This window comes from Grampus griseus (assembly GCF_964374135.1).
Source record: "Grampus griseus genome assembly, chromosome: 5".
Taxonomy (NCBI): Eukaryota; Metazoa; Chordata; class Mammalia; order Artiodactyla; family Delphinidae; genus Grampus; species Grampus griseus.
In genome coordinates this window covers 21,234,298-21,255,644 of record NC_138998.1, presented here as the reverse complement: position 1 = coordinate 21,255,644, position 21,347 = coordinate 21,234,298, and the positions used below count along the sequence as shown (strand labels likewise).

Sequence of the window (21,347 nt, the reverse complement as noted above, 5' to 3'; positions counted from 1 at the left end):
ATTATTAATAGCTATTTCCTCAAATTCCTTTAAAAACAGTGGCTTAAGTGTATGGACAGAGCCCTGATCACTGGGGCAGTTTTCAAATATAAGTGGCAATAGTGCTAGCATGGAAAGAAAATGGGGCCTGGAATCTTGGCTCTGAACATTAGCTGGGTGACCTTGACAGCATCTCAACATGTTTATCTGTAACTGAGGACTTCCTAGATCTCTTTATTAAGACCAATTGTATAATGTATGCTAAGGTGCTCTATAAATTATAGAGCATATTCCATCACACTCAGTTTTCCCTCAGCTATTCCAATGAATATTATTACATCTAAACTAACTGACATGGAAAACAAAATAATTCAGTATGAACAACTTCAGTTATCCTTTCAAAATAAGAGCAGTATTAGACATCAAATCTCTATGTGCTTGTATCTTTGTGTGCCCTGCTCTCACAGCTACCAGTAAGGATGACTGAGTGACCCAGGCAGCTCTGGTCTCAGGCCAGTGGAGATACAGGCAAAGGCCAACTTCCTATAAACACTCAGTGCCCTGGCGTCTCCCCTGAGATCCATGTTCTTTATCAGAGGGCTGTCAAGTACTATGAAAGAGACACCTGGTCCTTATGGAGCTGAAGGTGTTCACAATTCGCATACCCCTATTACAGGGACTCAAATATATTACTTGTTTTTTTCAAATGGAGAACTGAAAAATACAGGAGTTGAGATTTCTCAGAGGGGGCCTCTCCTAGGTTTGCTCCTTGTAGGTTGGCTAAAAAAATGAGATGAACTGAACATATGTGTTCTTTCCCTCACTCTTCTGTCCATTTGCCTCTGGGATGGCATTCGAGGATATTCTCTATTGGGCCCTCCTCTGGCTTTGGCCAGGCCCTCATGGTCATTTCAGGTGAGGGACTTGACCAAGGTGACCTACGTTCTCAGCTCTCCCTGAAGATCAAGAAGTCTGGTCTCTGAGATCCCTGATCTCACCCCCGGGGGGCACACTGCTCAGGGACATGGGGCTAACTGCTCACTCTTTTCCACCTGCCTTCCTTCCTACCATTTATCCTCAAGCATAAACCAATAGCTGGTGGACCACTTTTCCTTTAAATCTCATTTGATTATATAAATTCACCAATAAGGTGAAAATTCTTGCAGAACTACTTTGCAAAGTATTTGTAAAAATTACCCTGGTAATTGCTCACTGACCTCCTGCAGGCAGCAGGGAAAACAACAGCTGGTACACCTTAGTGGTCTGTCCAGAGTTATGACTTCTCGGCCCATATTATCAAGAATCCTCATTGTAAAAGGCCTAGAAGGCCCACAGCAATTTCGGGTACAGCAATCAGTATCCTCTGCTGCAAAGTAAATTCTCTGTCCAAGGCTGTTCTTAATTTCATACTTGTTACAAGTTTCAAAACCTGTTAAGACTAAAAACATAAAAGAGGGATTCACTATGACTATTGTGTTAAAAGAATAATCAGTCTATCCTAAGATACTACAATATCTAGTTATACCATTTTAAGATGATACTTCATATAATACAGGAGGAAGAAAAGGAAAGATGTTTAGAGATGATCTAAACAGAGAAAAAAAGGCAAAGGGAATGGATGAGAGGGTATTAAAGTACAAAGAAATTAGGAATTCCTGTATGAGACATGAAAGAGAAAACAACTCGTATCTTCCTAATTCCATAGACCCATGTCAGAAAGGGAGACTTTGCTGTGAGGGATGGTGCAGTGCTGCCGATGGCGACAGTCCTTTTAAGTGAATGCAGAAAATGTCTACTTGTTCATGTATTCAGCTATGGAGGGGAATATAGGAAGATTGCTATGTTTATGCACCGTATAGTATTATATTAAGTAAATTGGCTTGAGATTTAGTTTTATAAACCACAGTCATGGCTTCTCTTTCTGCACTGTGTGAGGAAGGTGTGAGAGGGCTTTCTCTCAATGCACACGTGAAGAGGGAGAGAGTGAAAATGCAAGGTGAGGTAGAACGTCACCCTGGGCCCAGGGCACCCTTGTTTAGCTCAGCAGTGGTTGTTCAGAAGTGGCAAATGGGTGTTAGACAAGGGGAAAGGCCCTTGGCAACCAAGGCTGCAAGTCGGAGGATTCCAGGCCACTGGCATCCTAAGTGAACTCTGTACCTTAGCAGGGGCTAATCTCTTCACAGGGGAAACAGATGGGCTGACATCTGACACCCACGTGGTATCTTACCAAAGGGCTTCCCACATTGAACCACACTTTGGAAACCTCTCCTTGCTTAAAGCCAGGAGGGAGCAATTCATGGTGCCACTTGTCCATAGCCCTGATTAACGTGGGTCATAGGGTATTAGAAGCCACCAACATAATGAGCAATTAAAAGAAACATAGAGACAAAAAATCACTCTCTAATATTGGTGTGGATGGACTTTTAGTCAGATAGAGATGTTCTTCACAAATTTTATCACCATGACCTCCCTTAAGTATCTCTGCTCTGACTCAGACAGGCCCTGACCCTGCCTTTAATAGAACCACCCTTTACCTCAATATCGGCCAGTCAAATATTTCATGTGAAAAAATTAAACTGATTCATGAAATGGGATCTATTACCTAACTGTTTCATTAAGTAGCTTAATCTGAAAATTCTTCAGCTTGTTTATCTGTGTAATGAGATCAGTGGGCTTACACAATCTAAGCTTCCTTCTAGTTACTTAAAAAATGAAAACAAATAAAACAAGAGAATTCTATGGTTATGTCTTTATTGTCTATTAAGTTTTGAATTGGGAAATGTATAAGTGCCTGTCATAGTCTCAGGTGCTAAAAATGAACTGAGTAATCTTTATTTCTTTACACTGCTCATAATGTTAAAATATAAACTTTCAGTTGGAGACAAAAAGAAAAGAAAATTAGACATCCTTCTTTAAAAAACTGAAGAATTTATAACTACTAAATTTGAAATTTATATTTCATGATTAATACATATATATTTCCAAATATATACATAAAACTTATAAACCTTAAAACTATAAATGGAGTGCTATATAATGTATAGTGTCTGTTTTTTTGTTTTTTATAATATCAAGAATAAATTCCCTAAAATGAATCATTAAAAAAGTTAAGAATATAAATTATCATATGAAGAGTTCCTTTCCAGAGAAAATGTAATATAAACAAACTAATGAAAATGAGAACATTCTAAATATCTATGTGTACATTACAAGTAATTTAAGTGTAATAAGCAACAATTATATATTCTAACCAAATATCAACCGTATTTCTACAGTAGCACAGTTCACATAATTTCTATCAATGGAAAAGAACTTTGCAAAGATGTGAAGAAAGAGTTAATAGATATATTCTAAAATCTATTAGAGTTTTCACTGACCTCTTTATACCTATAAGGAGGATACTGTAGTGCATGAATCTACCCAGATTCCCTTTCCCCCGGCAGCAGTCCTGAAACATCTAGTGGCTTCTTAAGTTTACTTTGCACCTGACGAGCACTGGACCTAAGGAAACAGCTGTAGGAGTCAGGCCCTGTTCAAAGGAGCACCAGTGGCATTCTAGGAAGTCAGGCCTCTTGGCCGGCTGGTCAACACCCTCCAGTGCAGTGTCCCTGTGCCCAAGGTGATATCCACAGCCTGTGGAAAAAAGGGTTTTATAGGGTTCCTCTGGACTCCCAAGAGAAACTGTGGGCAGTAATGCAATTTTCCAAAACATTCCCATCCATCCAAATTCAGAGTTCACTTGCTCTGGAAATATATTTACTAAGGGAACTGAACTATTGCATGTGGCTCTGTGACAACTGCAAGGACATCACAAACTGGGGAAAAAACGGTTGAAGGGACAGAGGTTAGGCAAAGTGATAGAATCACTGAAATGATTTCTAGAGAGAAGGGGGAACAACAGTAAGTTTTGACTGGTTTCCTTCTAAGTTAGGGTCTGTATCATGAGGAGAGATGTCTAGCATAATAGTATTTTACCACTTGGCTCCTAACTCAAGAAATGAGCTGCTGATAATCCTTATCAATTCATTATCACGAAGAGAGACATTTGTAAATAACCAGTTTTAATATCCAGCATCACTGAAGGTGTTATATCTGTGGTTGGTGATATGCCTTTATCTGCATAAATGTCCTCTCTTCCTAGAAATATGATAAATACAATGAATACATACCTTCCAGAAGTTCAATTTGCTGATGAATCAATAGTTGATCTATCTATTATAATAAAAAAAATTAAGCTGTAACCATATGTTATTAAGCCAAACAAATTAACATTAGTGTTCTTATATTTTAGAAGAATGTATGTAATCAATTATCAACATTTATCAATATTTAATAATTGTTTATATTACTTCTAGATATAAAATTAAAGTTAATATGTTCCTTCCAGAAGGGCCTAAGAAATATTAAGACCTTTTCATCCATTTAAAGAGCTTTTTTCTACAAATCTAAACATTTTTTCTTCCTTTTGATATCATCATTTGTAGTAGGTGACAACGTCCCCAAATATTTTGTAAGGGCCTAATTTAAAAAAAAAATCTGCTTAGGGTATTTCTTAGAGAACTTAGGAGCTACCAAAATTCTTTTTTTTTTTTAAACATCTTTATTGGAGTATAATTGCTTTACAATGGTGTGTTAGTTTCTGCTATATAACAAAGTGAAGCAGCCATATGTATACATATATCCCCATATCTGCTCCCTCTTGCGTCTCCTTCCCATCCTCCCTATCCCACCCCTCTAGGTAGACACAAAGCACCGAGACGATTTCCCTGTGCTATGTAGCTGCTTCCCACTAGCTAGCTATTTTACATTTGGTAGTGTGTATATGTCAATGCCACTCTCTCACTTCGTCCCAGCTTAACCTTCCCACTCCCCGTGTCCTCAAGTCCATTCTCTACGTCTGCGTCTTTATCCTGTCCTGCCCCTAGGTTCGTCAGAACCATATATTTTTTTTTTTAGATTCCATATATATGTGTTAGCATACGGTATTTGTTTTTCTCTTTCTGACTTACTTCACTCTGTATGACAGACTATAGGTCCATCCACCTCACTACAAATAACTCAATTTTGTTTCTTTTCATGGCTGAGTAATATTCCATTGTATGTATGTGCCACATCTTCTTTATCCATTCATCTGTTGATGGACACTTAGGTTGCTTTCAAATACTGGCTATTGTAAATAGTGCTGCAATGAACATTGTGGTACATGACTCTTTTCGAATTATGGTTTTCTCAGGGTATATGCCCAGTACTGGGATTGCTGGGTTATATGGTAGTTCTATTTGTAGTTTTTTAAGGAACCTCCATACTGTTCTCCATAGTGGCTGTATCAATTTACATTCCCACCAACAGTGCAAAATTCTTATATTATAGGCTGCCCAAGTGCATTGTGGTAAATTAAATTAGTGCAGACAGTGCAAGAGAGACAATTCATTTACTGAAAACTAACCTACCAGATTTCTAATGGCAGACAAATACTAAATCTCACATTGCTGAGATAAGCTATCATGTAGTACATTAAAATCCAGGAATTTTTTTTTTCTTATTGGTAGCATTAATAAAATTGGGTCTTCCAAAGAACAAAAGGAACATAAAAATGTAATTTTCTTAAGTATAATGAAAGGTAGGTCATATTATACACAAATCAATAACTCCTTTCTTGGTACCACTTACGGAAAATCAACACTAAATCAAGTTTGATGGTTCTTTCCAACTCCTAGGAAATTATTCAGTATTGGGATTAAAGGGCAGGATCCAGAACTAAGGTTCCAGAAGTAAAAAGCCATTCCCAATTCCTCTGCATTTTGATGTTAAGCAAATTATGTAACTTCTCTGGACCTCAGTTTCTTCTTCTGTAAAATGGTGATAATTAGAGCACTTGTATATCACAGAATTTTTAAAAAAGAATTTAAATGAGTAAGTACATGAATTATACTTAGGAACAAAGCCTGGAAGCTTAATAAAGGTTTGCTATTAGCTATTATTGCAGATTATATTCAAGATCATAGAAAATACAATTTCCTAAGACATTTTCATTTTGCTTTAAAAGTAAACCTGACCTAGAAGAATTAGAGTAATCTGTAAGCAAAACATGTTGTTTTACCATTTCAGACTTTTGTGAATTAGCCAGTTGTTAATCTCATTAAGTAAACTGGAAGCACAGTTTTGTTTTTAATGAGTCTTTTATGCATTGAATTACCTGAGTCAAATATTCCAATCCGGGTGGACAGTTTAATGGAGGTGATGGTGCTGGCATCCATGGTACCCCTGCAGGTGCGCCTGGCTGACTAGTCACTGGTTGGTATGGGACAGGAAAGCCGACTGGGCCAGCACCTGAATAGCCAGCTGGCGGGACTGGATAGCCAGCCTGGGTGCCAGGATAGCCAGTATATCCTGGAGGTCCTGAAATATGAACATGTGAAATTATTTGTAACTGCAGAGAAAAATGCAAACTTCAACTCTTTTAGGATCACCCAGCTATCTACAAACTACAATTTCTACTTAGAAATCCTGTTTCTATGAAGCTTAAGGTTTGTGTTTTTCTCTCTCAGTGACTTTTCAATGAAATACCTGTGGTTTCAGGTCCACTCCTATTCTGAGGGTTTTAGGCTGTGTTTAGAGTTGCCCCACAGCCTTACCCTTATCATTCAAAACTGAGGTGAAAATATGCTTGAAATCTAATAAAGTGAAAGAAAGTCAACAACGATCTAGAATCAGGTACATAAAAATTCTGGAATGGCTTCCAGGAAAAGAGGGATGGCATTGAGTAGAAAGCCCAGAATAAAGGCTTTGAGTCAGCATTTCTAGGACCAAACCACCCTGTAAAAAATGATAATTCTAGAATTCCAACATGTGACATTTCTTATCTGTATAGAACTGATAGTGGTTTTGTCCCCTCATGGCATATTTGGCAAGGTCTGGAGACCCTTCTGGCTGTCATAATTGAAGGGAAGGGGATACTGGCATCTGGTGGGTAGAAGCCAGGGTTGCTGTTAAATATCCTACAAGGACCAGAACGGTGCCTTGAAAAAAGAAAAAGAATTATCCATCCTGAAATACTGTAGTATCTTTGTTGAGAAACCCTAGTATAGTGGTAAGGGTATGTCATTCCTTCCAGTACTGCCCAGATACTCCTCTGGGTTAACAATTTGCCTGAAGTTTTAACACCATGGGTGTTAAAACCCTCCACGTGAAAAAAAAAAAAAAAGTTAAGTTATGATATTAGGTCACAAATGTAAATTTCACAGTTTGGCACCCTAAGCTCTCTCGAAAATACAGTTTGAGAACCAAGGAAGGTAAAACCTTATAGTAGGCAAAATTGTCTCAAGTACTTATTAAGCACAGTAGAGGAAGAAATGCGTATATACTCTATTCCACATGAATTTGTGATTACAAATATGAAACTTCATAACTTTATAACTTAAATGAATAGTCTGCAGAGTAGCTGCTCCACAGGAATGGAGGATGTAGTTGCAAAGAACTGTGTCCCACAATATTTTAACAGTTAAGGCTATGCAAAACTTAACACTTAGAGCAGGAAAATTGTAAATACTTTTAAGTGGAATACTGACGACAAAATACATACAACAATAAAAAGTAAGACTCAGAAGACAGACTAAACCTCATAGCAATGTCTTTTAAGTATAGTTTTATAACTTATTCCCTCTTAAATGAATAAATATTTACAGATGATCTATAATGTGATTGGGTCTAGAATCAGAGGATACAGCTATCAACAAGGCAACCTGCTCTCAGGGAGCTTAGAGGCAACTTCTAGGAGACAGAAAATAAATTTTAAAAAAAGATTTCAGATTGACCTGATGGAGAAAATACATGGGGAAAAGGGCAAGGTATCAACCAATTACTTTAGATAGATAAAATTTATGGTTGACACCTAAAAGTTGAGAAGGGAAAAAGTGTGTGTGAAGATGTGGTAAGAAATATTCCAGGAGGCAGGAATACCAAATACAAAATCTCTGACTTTAGGAATAAATCTGACATGTTTGAGAAAGAGAGGGACGTTATAAGGGAGAGGAAGAACAGAAACAGCTGTCAGTAAAGAAATAGGATCAATTCATCTTGAGAGCCCCTTAATAAGGAGTGTGGATTTTATTCCAAGTGTGATTGACAGGCTTTAGGGATTTTAAACAGAAGACTGAGTTCCATGATCTGTGTGATATCTTGCAAAGTTTTTAGGAGTACCAAGCACTGGGATTTAAAATGGGAAATGCAAATGCAACCCCTGCCCTCATTGCCGAATGGGAGAGAGAATTTTACACTCACCCTTACTCTAGGGATCTACAACACCAGTGTCAGTAAGTGATTAACTAAAATCAGAGACAAGCACTTTGAAGGGAGGGACCAGGGTTTTATGGGCCAAAGGAGGGCGTTTAGATGGGGAGAGACAGAGGGAGGGAGTTGGGACAGCCTCCCTGAGGACCACCCTCAGCTGAGATCTGAGGGATACAAAGGAGTTGAGTAGGTGGGCAGCAGGGAATGAATATTTCAGAAAGAAGCCCTGGGATAGTAACAAACACAGTGCATTTAAAAATCTGCAAAAAGGCCAGTCTACCTGAACAGGAGAGACAATCTTAAGAGACAGATAAGGAGAAGGCAGGGGAGCCCCTTGGGTTTGGTGGACCAAACTAAGCATTTTGGTCTTTATCCTGAAAGCAAAAGGAAGCCAATGATGTACCCATTGGGTACTGTCTGTAATATTAACAGATAACTATTTTTAAACATCACTGACTACAGTGCAAAGATGAAACCACAGGCAAGCCAGTGAGGGGGAGGAGATGTGAATTAACTGGTTACATTATTAGCATTATTAAACCTTCACGAGATTCTTAGAGAGGATAATTATTTCCCAAATCAATGGATTAAGCATATAGAATTACCTGAAATTTAATTTACCTAAAGCCCAATTGATTTAATATATTATTAATATAATAGTTAGCAAATATTTGTCATTTATTAATTGTAAGGCATTGTGCTAGTTGCTTTACACATACTCTCATTTAATCTCCAAAACGCCTGAATTAGAAAATATTATGCCCATTTTATAGATAAGAACTGAGGCTTGGAGGTACAGCAACTTGCTTAAAACCACAACACAACTATTAAGTACAGAAGCCAGAACTTGAAGCCTGATCCAGCCTCTCTATGCCAGTTTTCCCACTTGCATAATGGTGATAATTAATAGTATTTACCCCATAATATTGTCTGAGAATTAAATGAGTTAATTCACATTAGGCACAATAAACTCTCAGTTTTAATCTATTACTATTGTTAGCATCACTGTCATAAAAGACCTGTGCTATACTGGCCTTCGACTTGAGAAATAAATTTGAGCTATTTTTCTCACAGACTCTCAAGTCTCATTATAACTTAATTATGTATCGCCTACTATTATTTAGCCATGGGTGGATTAAAATATCCTCCAAGTGCCTTGGGTGCATACTATAGACTTGCTAATAATTCTTCAAACACCAACCATTTAAAAATTGAGAGCAGCAGTTCTCAGCCCTGGCTGCACGTTAGAATCACCTGCGAAATTAAAAAATGACCAATCCTGGGGTCCCACAACCAGAGCTTCTGTTTCAGTTTTCCTGGGATAGTGCCCTGGTACTAGTGTTTTCAGCAGTTTACAAGTAATACTTAAGTATAGGCACCTTTGAGAACTATCATCTTAGAGCCTTGGGAGTCTTTCTACCTCGCCTTCGTTTAAATGCAAACATCTGGATGAGATCCAGGCTCCACTGAGGTTTCTGGCTAGACAACTAAACAAGCCATTCAGCTCCTAAACAGATTTGTTTGCTCAGAGTAGAATAAGAAATGCATACACCCTTCTGGCCAAACAAGACTCCTTTTGATCCTAAGTCCTCAGGATGGTCTCTCAAGATGTGGGTAGCCAGCCTACTTGCAAATGTAGGTGCACCATGAACTCTGCCATTTGGTAAAGTTCTGGTAACGTTTTTAATTTAATTTTATTTTATTTCTGGCTGCGTTGGGTCTTTGCTGCTGCGCGCGGGCTTTTCTCTAGTTGCGGAGAGCGGGGGCTACTCTCCGTTGCAGTGTGCGGGTTTCTCACTGTGGTGGCTTCTCTTGTTACGAAGCATGGGCTCTAGGCGCATGGGCTTCAGTAGTTGTGGCACACGGGCTCAGCAGTTGTGGCTCGCGGGCTCTAGAGTGCAGGCTCAGTGGGTGTGACGGGCTTAGTTGCTCCGTGGCATGTGGGATCTTCCTGGACCAGGGCCTGAACCCATGTCCCCTGCATTGGCAGGAGGATTCTTAACCACTGAGCCACCAGGGAAGCCCAAGTTCTGATAATGTTGATAACTGCATTTGTCTAAATGAAAATCTCTGAAGTCTTCTATGCAGTGGTTCAAAAGAAATAATATATTACTTGGTTTGTAGTGATATGACTCAGTTACTTTTCTTAGAAAGGCAAGGCATGTATATAAAAGCAAAGGTTTCACATTTTTGTATGTTACAAAATAAAAATGAGAATTATCCCAGGTAGCTATGTTTCTATTGCTTGAAGCTTCCAGGCTTAAGCAGTCATCTCTTTTGCATGACAATCACTTAACATAATTAACCCTAGATAATAAATGACTCAAAAACACCCAGAGATAAATCTCCTAAATGTGACTGCATGACGATAATTTTCAGAACGAATGGAGAATCGATAAAATCTGTTACTTAATATGTGTATTTTGGGGTTTAATTTATGTGCAACCTTATATCTTATTTGCTAAATGTCAATTCATTACTGTTTTTATTAACACAACACTTTTACTATTCTGTATAAATAAAAAATATTTTAATGATATTTATGATAACGTATAGTCAAAGAAAAATATCCAGAACTAGGCTACAAATTTCATTATTGAACTTTTAGTAAAAGACACTACTAAAATACAGAGACAGACAGACAGACACACACACACACACACACCCTTTGGGGAATATCAATAACTCATAAATTTTGTTTTTTTATTCTTTAAGCCAGTGTTTTACCTGGGAAAGCTGCCGGAGGATGTTCAGGGGGATACCCGCCTGGCAACTGTGTTCCTGGGTGAGGATCATTCATTTGCACATCTGCAATTCAAGGAGAGGTAAACATATATCTTCTTAAAAAAATACATATCAGAAAAAAAAATGCATTGTTCTTAGATAATTTCATTTATATGCTCCTGTGTTGTATTGAAACAAAGTGAATTCTTCACTTAACAAAAGCTATGCCTGTTATCAGAGTTAGTCTGCAGTAGAATCTTGTTTCAAACAAATTCCCTTCTGATAAAATAGGCAGCTAATTACTGGGGCTGAATTTCTAGTTTTCAAATATGCCTGATGAGTGTTCTCTCCCATACACTGATTTTGTTGTTACTAGGAAAAATAGATTGTTTCAAAACTACATAGACTCTTTTTGAATTATGGTTTTCTCAGGGATAGGGAGGGTGGGAGGGAGGGAGACATAAGAGGGAAGAGATATGGGGACATATGTATATGTATAACTGATTCAATTTGTTATAAAGCAGAAACTAACACACATTGTAAAGCAATTATACTCCAATAAAAATGTTAAAAAAAAAACAACTACATAGACTGTGAAGAAGGAGATAAATGAACCTAGTTGGATGTGGGTTTGGTAATAGAAGGATAATAGGTGATTTTAAAGATATCTATAATTGTTGCTATAAGAATTATGTTTTAAATATTTAAAATAATACATGCAATTCAGTATTTAAATATCCTTTTTATGCTTACTCTGAAACTACCCCATTAAGTTTGAACTATAGGAAATTCCCAGTATTTGACTGATTTTGAACTACAAAAATCATAACTGACTTAGTTACAATAAATAAACATACTAACTTTTGTTATCTGCTAATCAATGTAGTTTGAATAATCTTTAATATGTATGTACAAATGGTTCAGTTTCCTAGTTCTTCATATTTGTGTTTACCTAATCATTCCTTTAGCAAGCACCCTGGCCAGAAAATAAATATTTCGTACTAGCATCTCCTGTGTCACCCTCAGTTAGGCTCTCCGGCTACACTGGCTCTGCCTTCATGGAATTTATGGTCTAGTGGACACTACACTTACACCACATTCTTGTCTCTTCCCTATGGCTTATTAACTGTAAATTCAAAATAGTTTATTTTTGAATAATGGGGACATGGCAACGGTGCAGAAGAAAAAGTTGACCAAACTTTCAATCTGACACATTTCCTGTATGTATCATGGGCCCTGAAAGACTTAAAGACCCATCCTTAAATGATATGTCACATTTTGGCACCTCTTAACAGGTACCACTGTTTAAACAAGAGTAAATATACACACATATCAAGGAGTTGACATATTCAAGAAATTAGGAGCTCATAATCCCTGGGGTTTTGGTACTAGAGCAATGATCCTGGTTTCAGGAATTCCAGGGGAATTTATACAAAGAGAAAATAAATGCATGGGCGAGTGCTCAAGTAGATCAGAGAGCATATGAATTATGGATGGATTTCTGCATTTGTGAAATGCAACTTAGAATAACTTACAAAAATCACAGGACTTTCATACTGTCAACAAGTTATTATTATTTCTCTCTATATTTATATACATACATACATTCTATTTCAATTTATGCACACATATACATACAAACACATGCATTTGTATATAGGAAGCTGAAGAGTTAAAAGGTTAATTGTCACCATGACCCAATGATTTTTTTAAGTGATTTGAAGCATCCTATTTTTGTAGCAAAGAAAATAGCTTAATACTATATAAATTTACGTTTAAAAAGTAAAGTAAGTATTGTTAATACAATTAAATTAGTACAGCAAGCATTAAGAAAAATCATGAAACTTCGTGAAGGAAAGTCAAGGTTTCTGGTCCTAAAGAGTATCTAGTATATGTAGCAAGGCTGGCATTGTGGTAGAGATAAACATCTCTTTAGCTATCTAAACAAACATAGAGAATAGAGATCCTTCAGAAAACAGGATTTTGTTTTCCCTATTTTTCCCATAGGATTTTTTTTCTCTTCAGAAAAAGTCTTTTTTTACATGTTTGGTTAATACTCATCTTATTTAGAATTTTCTTGAAAAAAAAAGCCATAAAATAAAGTTGTATTTATTTAAACCTATTCACATGTGTATTTTATGAGATATACATTGGGGATGTATCTGAGCATTTTATTACAATGTCCTGGCATATTAAAGTCATTGTTTGTTAAACAATATGATAGGAACAGTCTTTCTGTATATAAAATGCACAAAGAAAAGGGAAGCTTGATTCAGATGAAATGTAATTCAGATGAAATGTAATATAAATTATACAACATATTTCCCAGTAAGCCTAAAATTTCTTAGGTTTATCGAAGGCTTTTTTATTTTTAAAGGAAAAATTAGTGGTCATGGATATTTGTGTACATCTTCTCTATAGCCAAAACACTGGCCCAGACTTAGGATTCTGGAACATAAACAACACAAAGCAAATTATATCCTTTCAGAAACTGAATAGAACATTATGACAAATAACACATTAACAAGAGATTTAACATTATAGGTGGAAAGTGAACACTTAAATTACTTACTTTGTTTGTCCATGATTTAAACAGTTCTGAAAAAGAAGACCTGATATAAATATATAATTCAAATATGACAGTTGAAACAAGATACTCTGAAACTATATACACATGAGATATTCCTCTATTCATCTAGTCTTCCAGAATCTGGTCATTTAAACCCTTCAGTCTTGACTGTATTCCCCGCTGCTATGTTTCTGAGTAGGATTTTACAAGTTGTAGGTCAGTCCAGGATGGTGAACAATTTCTAAAAATCTTGGGAAGAGAGGGTTCAATGAGGCAGAAAGACAGAAACACTGTGAACCCAAGGCCCTCCAGTTAGAAACTGGAGCCTTCCAACCTACACAATCTACAGGGAGCGTGCAATCCAGCATCCAGCTGTAGGGCTGGGCTGCAGGCGTGGTCCAGCAGGAGAAGGAAAAAGGTTAGCTATCAGGTCACACTGCTGTAAATATCTCTGGAAATTCCAGGTCCTGAGGACATGTTCTGCCCAGCTTCAGCAACAAATTTGAGAAGGCCTGACCCCCTGTTTGTGTATCAATACATGATTTTAGCCTAAAAACATATACTCAGGGGTTATAGTAGCTGTAACACCATGATAATCCAACTGAAACTTTGTCTTGCTTATTTCTACAGAAAAATAATGATAAAAAACATTATACTCAATACTTCTGCCTTCTACTGCCTTGATCCCATCCTAGTCTTTCCCACAATTATCCAGTCACTACTTTTCCTATCTCTCCACTTTAAATCCCAACCCCTATCTGCCTGTTAATTACAATTAACACATTAGGCAAAAACTTGCTACTCAGTTGTTTTATCTGGGACCCACACACTAATATGAATTGGCTCCACCCTTCCCAGGCCTTCTCCAGTTTTTGCTGCCCCTTTACTAGCTCCTTCTACTGTGTTATCCTAAATGGTAAATAAAAGTCAACTGATCCTTCCATATCCTTAACTAAAATCCAATGTTCCCAAGAGGAAACCATATCCCTTTTCTCCTTTTCTAAGTTATCGATTTATCATTGCCTGTTATAAGCATAAAATTTAATAATATAGTAAAACTTTTAAGAATATTCCAATTACAGTCACCTCTTAATTATATATACTCAAGGAGTTCAGTAATGGGTTTTCTTGGCCCTGGAATAAATTTAAAAATATGTTTTTTGTTACAGATTTGACTTCCTGGATTTTCTTAGAACAATACTATCCTGTTAGCATTAACTGGTCAGAAACCAAGTGCTATGGACCTCCTCAGGACAAAAGAACAAAAAGATTAAGATTTATGTTTTTCTGCAGTTATTCAAGAAGGTGAACAATAAGCTAATAAACACATGTAACAAAAGCATACCAAAAGTTTTCAAAGGCCATTATTGTGTTTTATGTTCTATCATATGAAGGACAACTAAGAAAGGAGACTAAATTCTTATATACAATAGACCATGATTACTTTTGTCAACATGCAGTTCTGTGATCAAAGACTGTATATTAAAATTCATACCCATTATCTTCAATACCCTAACATACATAAAACATTTAAAAACTACTCCATTTCTGGAGTAGAAATGCATAGTATCCCTTAGTTAACAAACTGGACTAAACAGCTCAAGATTTTACTTAACTACTGTTTCTCATAGGACCACTTCATAATATGATTAGTTTTTTAAAAAAATGTTATATGGTCCTTCAATCAACTTAGCAATTTTAAGGGACTACTGTTTCAGTCATTCCTGCCTTGCCTAAAATGTCAGAAGGGCGCTCAGCTCAAGGAAAAATCCGAAATAATACCTGAGGTCTAATTTTTAGAAATAAACAATTTAGTTTTGTGAACAAATCACTGAATTGGCAAAAAAATTCCATAGTTTCTGGAGGGCAAGTCTATACATCTGAGAGGAAAAAAAAATTAGTTTTAATTTAAAATATATTTCTTCTTAGCATTTAGTTGTTTGAGCCTGGGAAATTCAGTGCCAGTCAGAAATAAAGAATGTGCTAGAAAGAGAGGGAATTCATACACGAGTGCTAGGCATCACATTAGGAACAGGTGGAGGCTCTTAAGCAATGGAGCAATAAGTACCCAAGTCCTTGCAGAATGAGTACCAACTATGAATATGAGTATTTACTTTTCATGAAGCCAGAGATAATTCTCTCCTTGCACAGAAGTCAAAGAAAAGGAAGTGAAACAGACTCAAACAGAGCTCATTTGTTTGTATTTACTCTTTCCTTCCTACTTGGTCACAATATCTTGAGTCTTAAACTATAGTTTTGTGAGGATGAGTACCTGTTGGCAAAACTACTGCAGTATAATCTGGGTCCTCATTTTCCTGTAGTTTTTAGAATTTTCACAAGTTCCTAATATCTCAAGCATGAAAAATGTTACATCATAAGCTCTGGTGCAAAATGTGAAGTGACAGTTGAACCTGTATGTGTGCCACAGGCAGAATAACGCACTTGTGGACTAAAGACATCCCCCGTGTTCATCCCTGTCTGCTCTCCTTTGCTGTTTTAAGGATGTCTGGTTTTCTCAAACTTAATGGTTCTATTACAAGACATAACATCACTCAGTTTTGGGAATGATCGGGCTGTGTGTCCTGGATGAATTAATTTATTAGTTAATTAATTTAATATTATAACTTTTAAATAATGTCTTCCACTACTCCTAGTAAGAAACAAATCACAGCAAGACTTGCAAGAAAATCATATTTATCCTGTACTAAAAGAAAAAGAACTCTAATGAAGTCATATTATACATTGTACCACTGGAATCATAATTACTTCAGGACAAATACAGAATTCCAAATTATAATCTGATTACTACACACTTATCCTAACTTGTTAAATGAGAGCTTCTGAGGAAATTAAGGCATCATATACTATACATATAAGCATGTATCTGTTAAATTTATTCTATCAGACACCATTACGACTTATTCTATTGGTGCTATGGGATACTAGATAATCATAAACCTCTACCACCCGGGTGAAGGGGAAATAGTGCACGTGATATCCAGTTGTGGCTCCACAATTCATATTACAGGAAACCCTTTGACCCATCTCTTGGGGTTCTGAAATTTCTATCTTATTTCGTCAAAAATATTAAAGTATAACCTGCAACCCAAAGGGGAAACATCCCTAATTCTGAAAGATCCTGAAACTACTAAGCCTATGAACTAGGCATAAACTAGATTTGGGTTACTTATCCAATTTTACTTAACTGCCAAAAACCAAGCCAGTTGACAATTTTTCTCAGAGTCCCAAAATGGAGATATGTGTCCTTAATTATTTTAACAAAACTTTACTGCTCTAAACACAATCCCAGAATTCTATATCCCTAACTTCCTATGAATAAATGAAAATGAGATACTAGACTAGGGAGAGAGGAGGAATTAGACAGAGCTAGCGGAGAACCCAACCCTTGCTGAGGTAAGTCACAAATCAAGCAATTTCCATGTTGTTCAGCTTATGTTTGTAGGTAAATTTTATGCATTTAGAAAGGTTAACACCTAAGGTCAAAAGCACTTCATCTGTTGAACTGTGGTTTTGGTAAAACACAAGCAGAGCAAAAACAGATGGGTTCACACAAACAGGTGGCCAAGATGTTGGTGAGGATTTGAATATACCAGTACACGTATGTCCAAGACAGGGGACCGAAGTGGGGTGGCTGAGGCCATCACCAGTGCAAGGAACCTGATAAGAGAGACTCTGCCTATAAAATACCACTTCTGTATTTTAGATTCAAGAAATCAAAACAAATATGCTCAGAACCACATTGGGATAGCATTTCATAGTAAACCTTGAAGAACAACGTAGACATTTCATCAGCTGGGACCAACAGAGAGAGAGGTGGTCAAGTGTTGTATAAAACTAGCAACTAAACCAAAGAGACCAAAGACACATAAACTAATCTTTATGTCAGCTATCCTAGTTTGGTTGCTTTATTACTCCTGAAGAGCCTTTCCTGACAACTGAGAGCTCTTTCACAAATTTGTGTTGTTCCCTTTCCTCCTTAAAAATGAGGAAACTAAGGCCAGAGAGGTTAATGGTTACTTAATGTCATACGGCTCAGTAACTAGCTCATATGAATGATTCACGATTCATTTCCTTTGCAGTCATGTCCTTGATTCACTGGAAAAAAAAAAAAAAAGACATTATCCCAAATTGCCAATTTTCAGAGAAATTTGTGAAGAGACTATCTTTATGGTGTTTTTCTTATGTAAGGCAGAGAGCAGGAATTTCAGATTTACTGCTGCCTATTTGTTTTTTTTACTAGGCCAGGCAAGAGTTTTTTGTAAGTACTTAGTATTTGAAAAATTTGAAAAATGTAAAGCACAATAGTTAGCACTGCTTAACTACAATGCTTTGGTTTTTTAAAATTTAGCACTATTAAAGAAAATGCAGTAGAGTATACACACTCATGTACACATATATAAATGCACATATACACATATAAATGTGTCTGTAAATAGTCACTCACTATAAAGTTTGTGCCTCTTTCCAAGGAATATTGCTTGAAGGCACAGAGCATGTAAGGCACTATAACAATCACTAGAACAAAATGGCAGACAATTAACAATATATTATTACAAATACTAGCGCTATGAATAAAAATAATGGTTCTATAAAAAGAGTTATGGAGGCACTAATTTAGATAGTGTAGTGGGGTTGTCAGAAAGTCACATCTGAGAGCCAAAGGCAGTTTAAAATCAACTAGGCTATGGAGGTGTGTATTTGGATGGGGTGAGGCATTAGAGGCAGGGGGAACTGCATAGGTAGCAGTCCTGAGGCTGGAGGGAGGGAGCTTGGCTCATTCAAGGGAATAAAGATCTGTGGGTCACAGAGCATAGAAGGAGAGAGATCACTGGACCAGAGGATGGAGAGGTGAACAGGGAACAGTTCTTACAGGTTTCCTGTCTAAGCTCTCAAAGGCCAGAGCATGGCCTGTCAGGACAAGACGCTTAATTGGTGCTTGCTGATTCAATAGTTGTGTACAGTATTATTTCACTCCCTTCAGTCAGAAAGGACAGTTACCTTACAGATGTGAAGGCTGGCTAATCTGTGACTCAGCTGTTTCATGTGACACTTCTATCCAACTGCAGAAACCCACTCACTTCCCTTTTCATTTATTTTTCATTTCCTTGTGTTTGTTCAGTGTTCAAAGCCCTACAATTGTCATACTCACCAGGGTGGTATTAAGAGAAAGTTCCATTGTTAAGAAAGCTCCAGGAAGAACAAGGGGACCCTGAATCTCCTGATACTTCACACTAAGCAAGTGACACTTGCACTAACCATGTATCTCAAACTGCTCAACTAGGAGAAACACTGACTGCCTGTTCCCGGAACTGGGAAGTGGCCATTCCAGGATTTGCTGGAATAGCTGTCTAAATAAAACCACATGGGAACCAGACAGTGAGCTTGGAGGATCAGGGACTTGCTCAAATATTTAAAGTAATAAATCTAATGTTTACTGAGTACACTCTGCAGTGCCAAAGTTATACGTCACACTCTAACTCTTGTAACTTTTGATCGTCACCCAGTTTCAGAGATGAGCCAAGGAAGGAACATGTAGGAAGAAACTGCCTGGGGGTCCACAGATATTAAGTAGTAGAGGCAGGTTCAAGTCAGGCAGGTGGGCTCCTGAGCTACTGGCTTTAGCCTCTATGTGATAAACCGCCTGTCTTCCCAATTCGTCTGGTGTCCCAGGGTGCCTACTATAGTTTTGGCTGCAGCCACACTCCTCATTAATACTGACTGTTCAACGACAGCTAGCAGGATCTATTAATCGTCCCTCTGAATACCCCTAAATGCTCGCAGATACCGCTGAGCCCAGGTTCTGGCCATGATCCAGCGCACTTCCGCGCTATTAAGAGATGGACTAAGCGCATTCGAACCTACGAGGCGGTTTCAGGCAGAAAACACCTTGGCCTTGGAAAGGTCCTGGGACGGGCCGGGACAGGACTAGGTCAGCCGGGCTCCCTGCTGAGTCCCTGGTCGGCTTCTGCGGTCGCTTCCCGAGGCCACTGGGGCCCGAGCCCCCCGCCCCCAACCTCAGCGCAAACGCAACCCGCCGGCCCTCGCGCCCCTCGCTCCCAAGCAGCCCCCAGTGCCCCCCGCCTGGCCTGGGAACCCGCGCCAGCCCCGCGCCCGGCACCGGCAGGAGGAGACCGGGCACGCCGCCCACCAACCTGTGGCCGCCGCAGCTCCGGCGCTGCCTGCGGTGAGACGAGCTCGGGGAACCCGGGCGCGGAGCCGATGCTCGGCTTCCGACCCTTGGCAGTCAAGAGTGCTCCTTACACAACCTTCCCTGAAGTTACCAGGAAAGAGACATCCGAAAGACCGTGGTGACGAAACCCGTGGCCTCTGGTTTCGTTTACCTAGATCCTGAGTTCCAAACGGGCTTCCCGCCCTCGTCCCCGGACTGGCGCTTCCGCGTAGCTGCGGGAGGCTTGAGACCCCAAGGCGGGACCGCCGCCCCAGTGCAGCGCGGAGAGATTGTCAGCTCCCTTTCTGATCCCTGGGAGGCTCCAAAAACGTTGGTTCTGAGGTTCAGGGCCGCGAGGAACTGGGAGGTCGAAACCAGCTGGAACTTGGTCATTAACAGGGGAGTGGCTGCCCCCGGGGTGGCCTCGCCAGGAAGCAGGAAGCGGTACAGAGTACAAATGAGGGCGAGTCAAACTTGTTTTTTCTTTATGGTGTCTTTTCTGTTTCTCTCTCGCTCTCTCTCTGTCTCTCTCTTTCCACTAAATGATGTTAACTCCTTTGGAGAGTCCAATCAACCAGATGTGTTTAGAATGTTCACTATTTCCAGCGCCCCTACTGGCAAACTGGCGCAGTAAGAAAATATTTGTTGACCTGAAGGATTCATTGTTGTTTTTCTAGTAAAATTTTTATTTACCAAAGTAACACATGATCTTCCAAACAAAGCTGGATATGGAGAAAAGAAGTGATATGTACCTTGCCGTTTAGCTTTCTGACTGCTGATATCTGCTGCAGAAGGAATAGGAAAACGGTAGAGATCCAGTACCTTCCATTTTCAATGTTTTTTTTTAACCTCTCCTCCTTCATGAATATTGTTTTTGAATCTCTAGAAGTTTCCGTTATCTTTTAAACAGAAAAAAGCTCTTACACCTTGCTTAGGGTGGTATATACCATTGCCACATTCTCTCCGTGGCGAGAGTGAATGAGGGTTGGTGAATAGACCTGTGAATATAGACTTTCAAGCATTTCTCATTTTGATCTTTAATTTTCAACTTTATTCTCCCTTTTACTTGAAGTCACTAAGTCCTCAGTCTCTCTGGGATTCTGTGGTAGTAAGTTGGATCTCTTTATTCTTACATCTGTCTATACACACGTTGTAACTTCCTGTTATAAAATAGTTACCACATCTGCCTCTTTCCATTTTCTCAAACATGTTAAGATTTTATTCCCCTCTGTACATTAACATTTTCTTGTTCTTCTTGTGCTTTTTATATGTTTGGTTTTTTGTTCGTTTTGTTTTAACTGTATTTGCTTTCATTTTGTTATGATCTCTAAAGAAAAGTACTTTTAATTAGAAAATATCTTTAATTAGAAAATGTCTAGGCATAGCATAAACAATTAGTTGCCTACCCCAAACTCAGTATCTGCTTTTATATGGTAGAGTAGTGGGTCTCAAATTTTAATGTGCATCAGAAGCACCAGAAATTCTTGTTAAAACTCAATTTGTGAAGCCCTATCTTCAGTTTTTCTGAATCAGTAGATTTGGGATGGAGCCTGAGAATGTGCTTTTCTGATAAGTTCATGTGTGGTGCTGATAATG

General features: G+C 38.3%; 1 protein-coding gene across 2 annotated transcripts in view; it reads right to left on the bottom strand.

Moving 5' to 3' along the window:
* Positions 1-20,273, bottom strand: part of LOC309823294 (phospholipid scramblase 2) — a 30,948-nt gene extending 10,675 nt beyond the window's left edge. The window contains exons 1-6 of one of the 2 annotated variants that reach the window (XM_082655481.1): positions 19,735-20,273; positions 13,565-13,590; positions 10,996-11,076; positions 6,176-6,378; positions 4,149-4,191; positions 1,197-1,417 (exon numbers count right to left, since the gene is read on the bottom strand). In XM_082655481.1, coding sequence (XP_082511607.1) covers positions 1,197-1,417; positions 4,149-4,191; positions 6,176-6,378; positions 10,996-11,076; positions 13,565-13,577 — 561 coding nt within the window. In that variant the 5' untranslated portion in view covers positions 13,578-13,590; positions 19,735-20,273. The remainder of the gene's footprint in view (positions 1-1,196; positions 1,418-4,148; positions 4,192-6,175; positions 6,379-10,995; positions 11,077-13,564; positions 13,591-19,734) is intronic. The other variant, XM_082655482.1, reaches the window with a different exon arrangement.
* Positions 20,274-21,347: the final 1,074 nt, after the last annotated feature.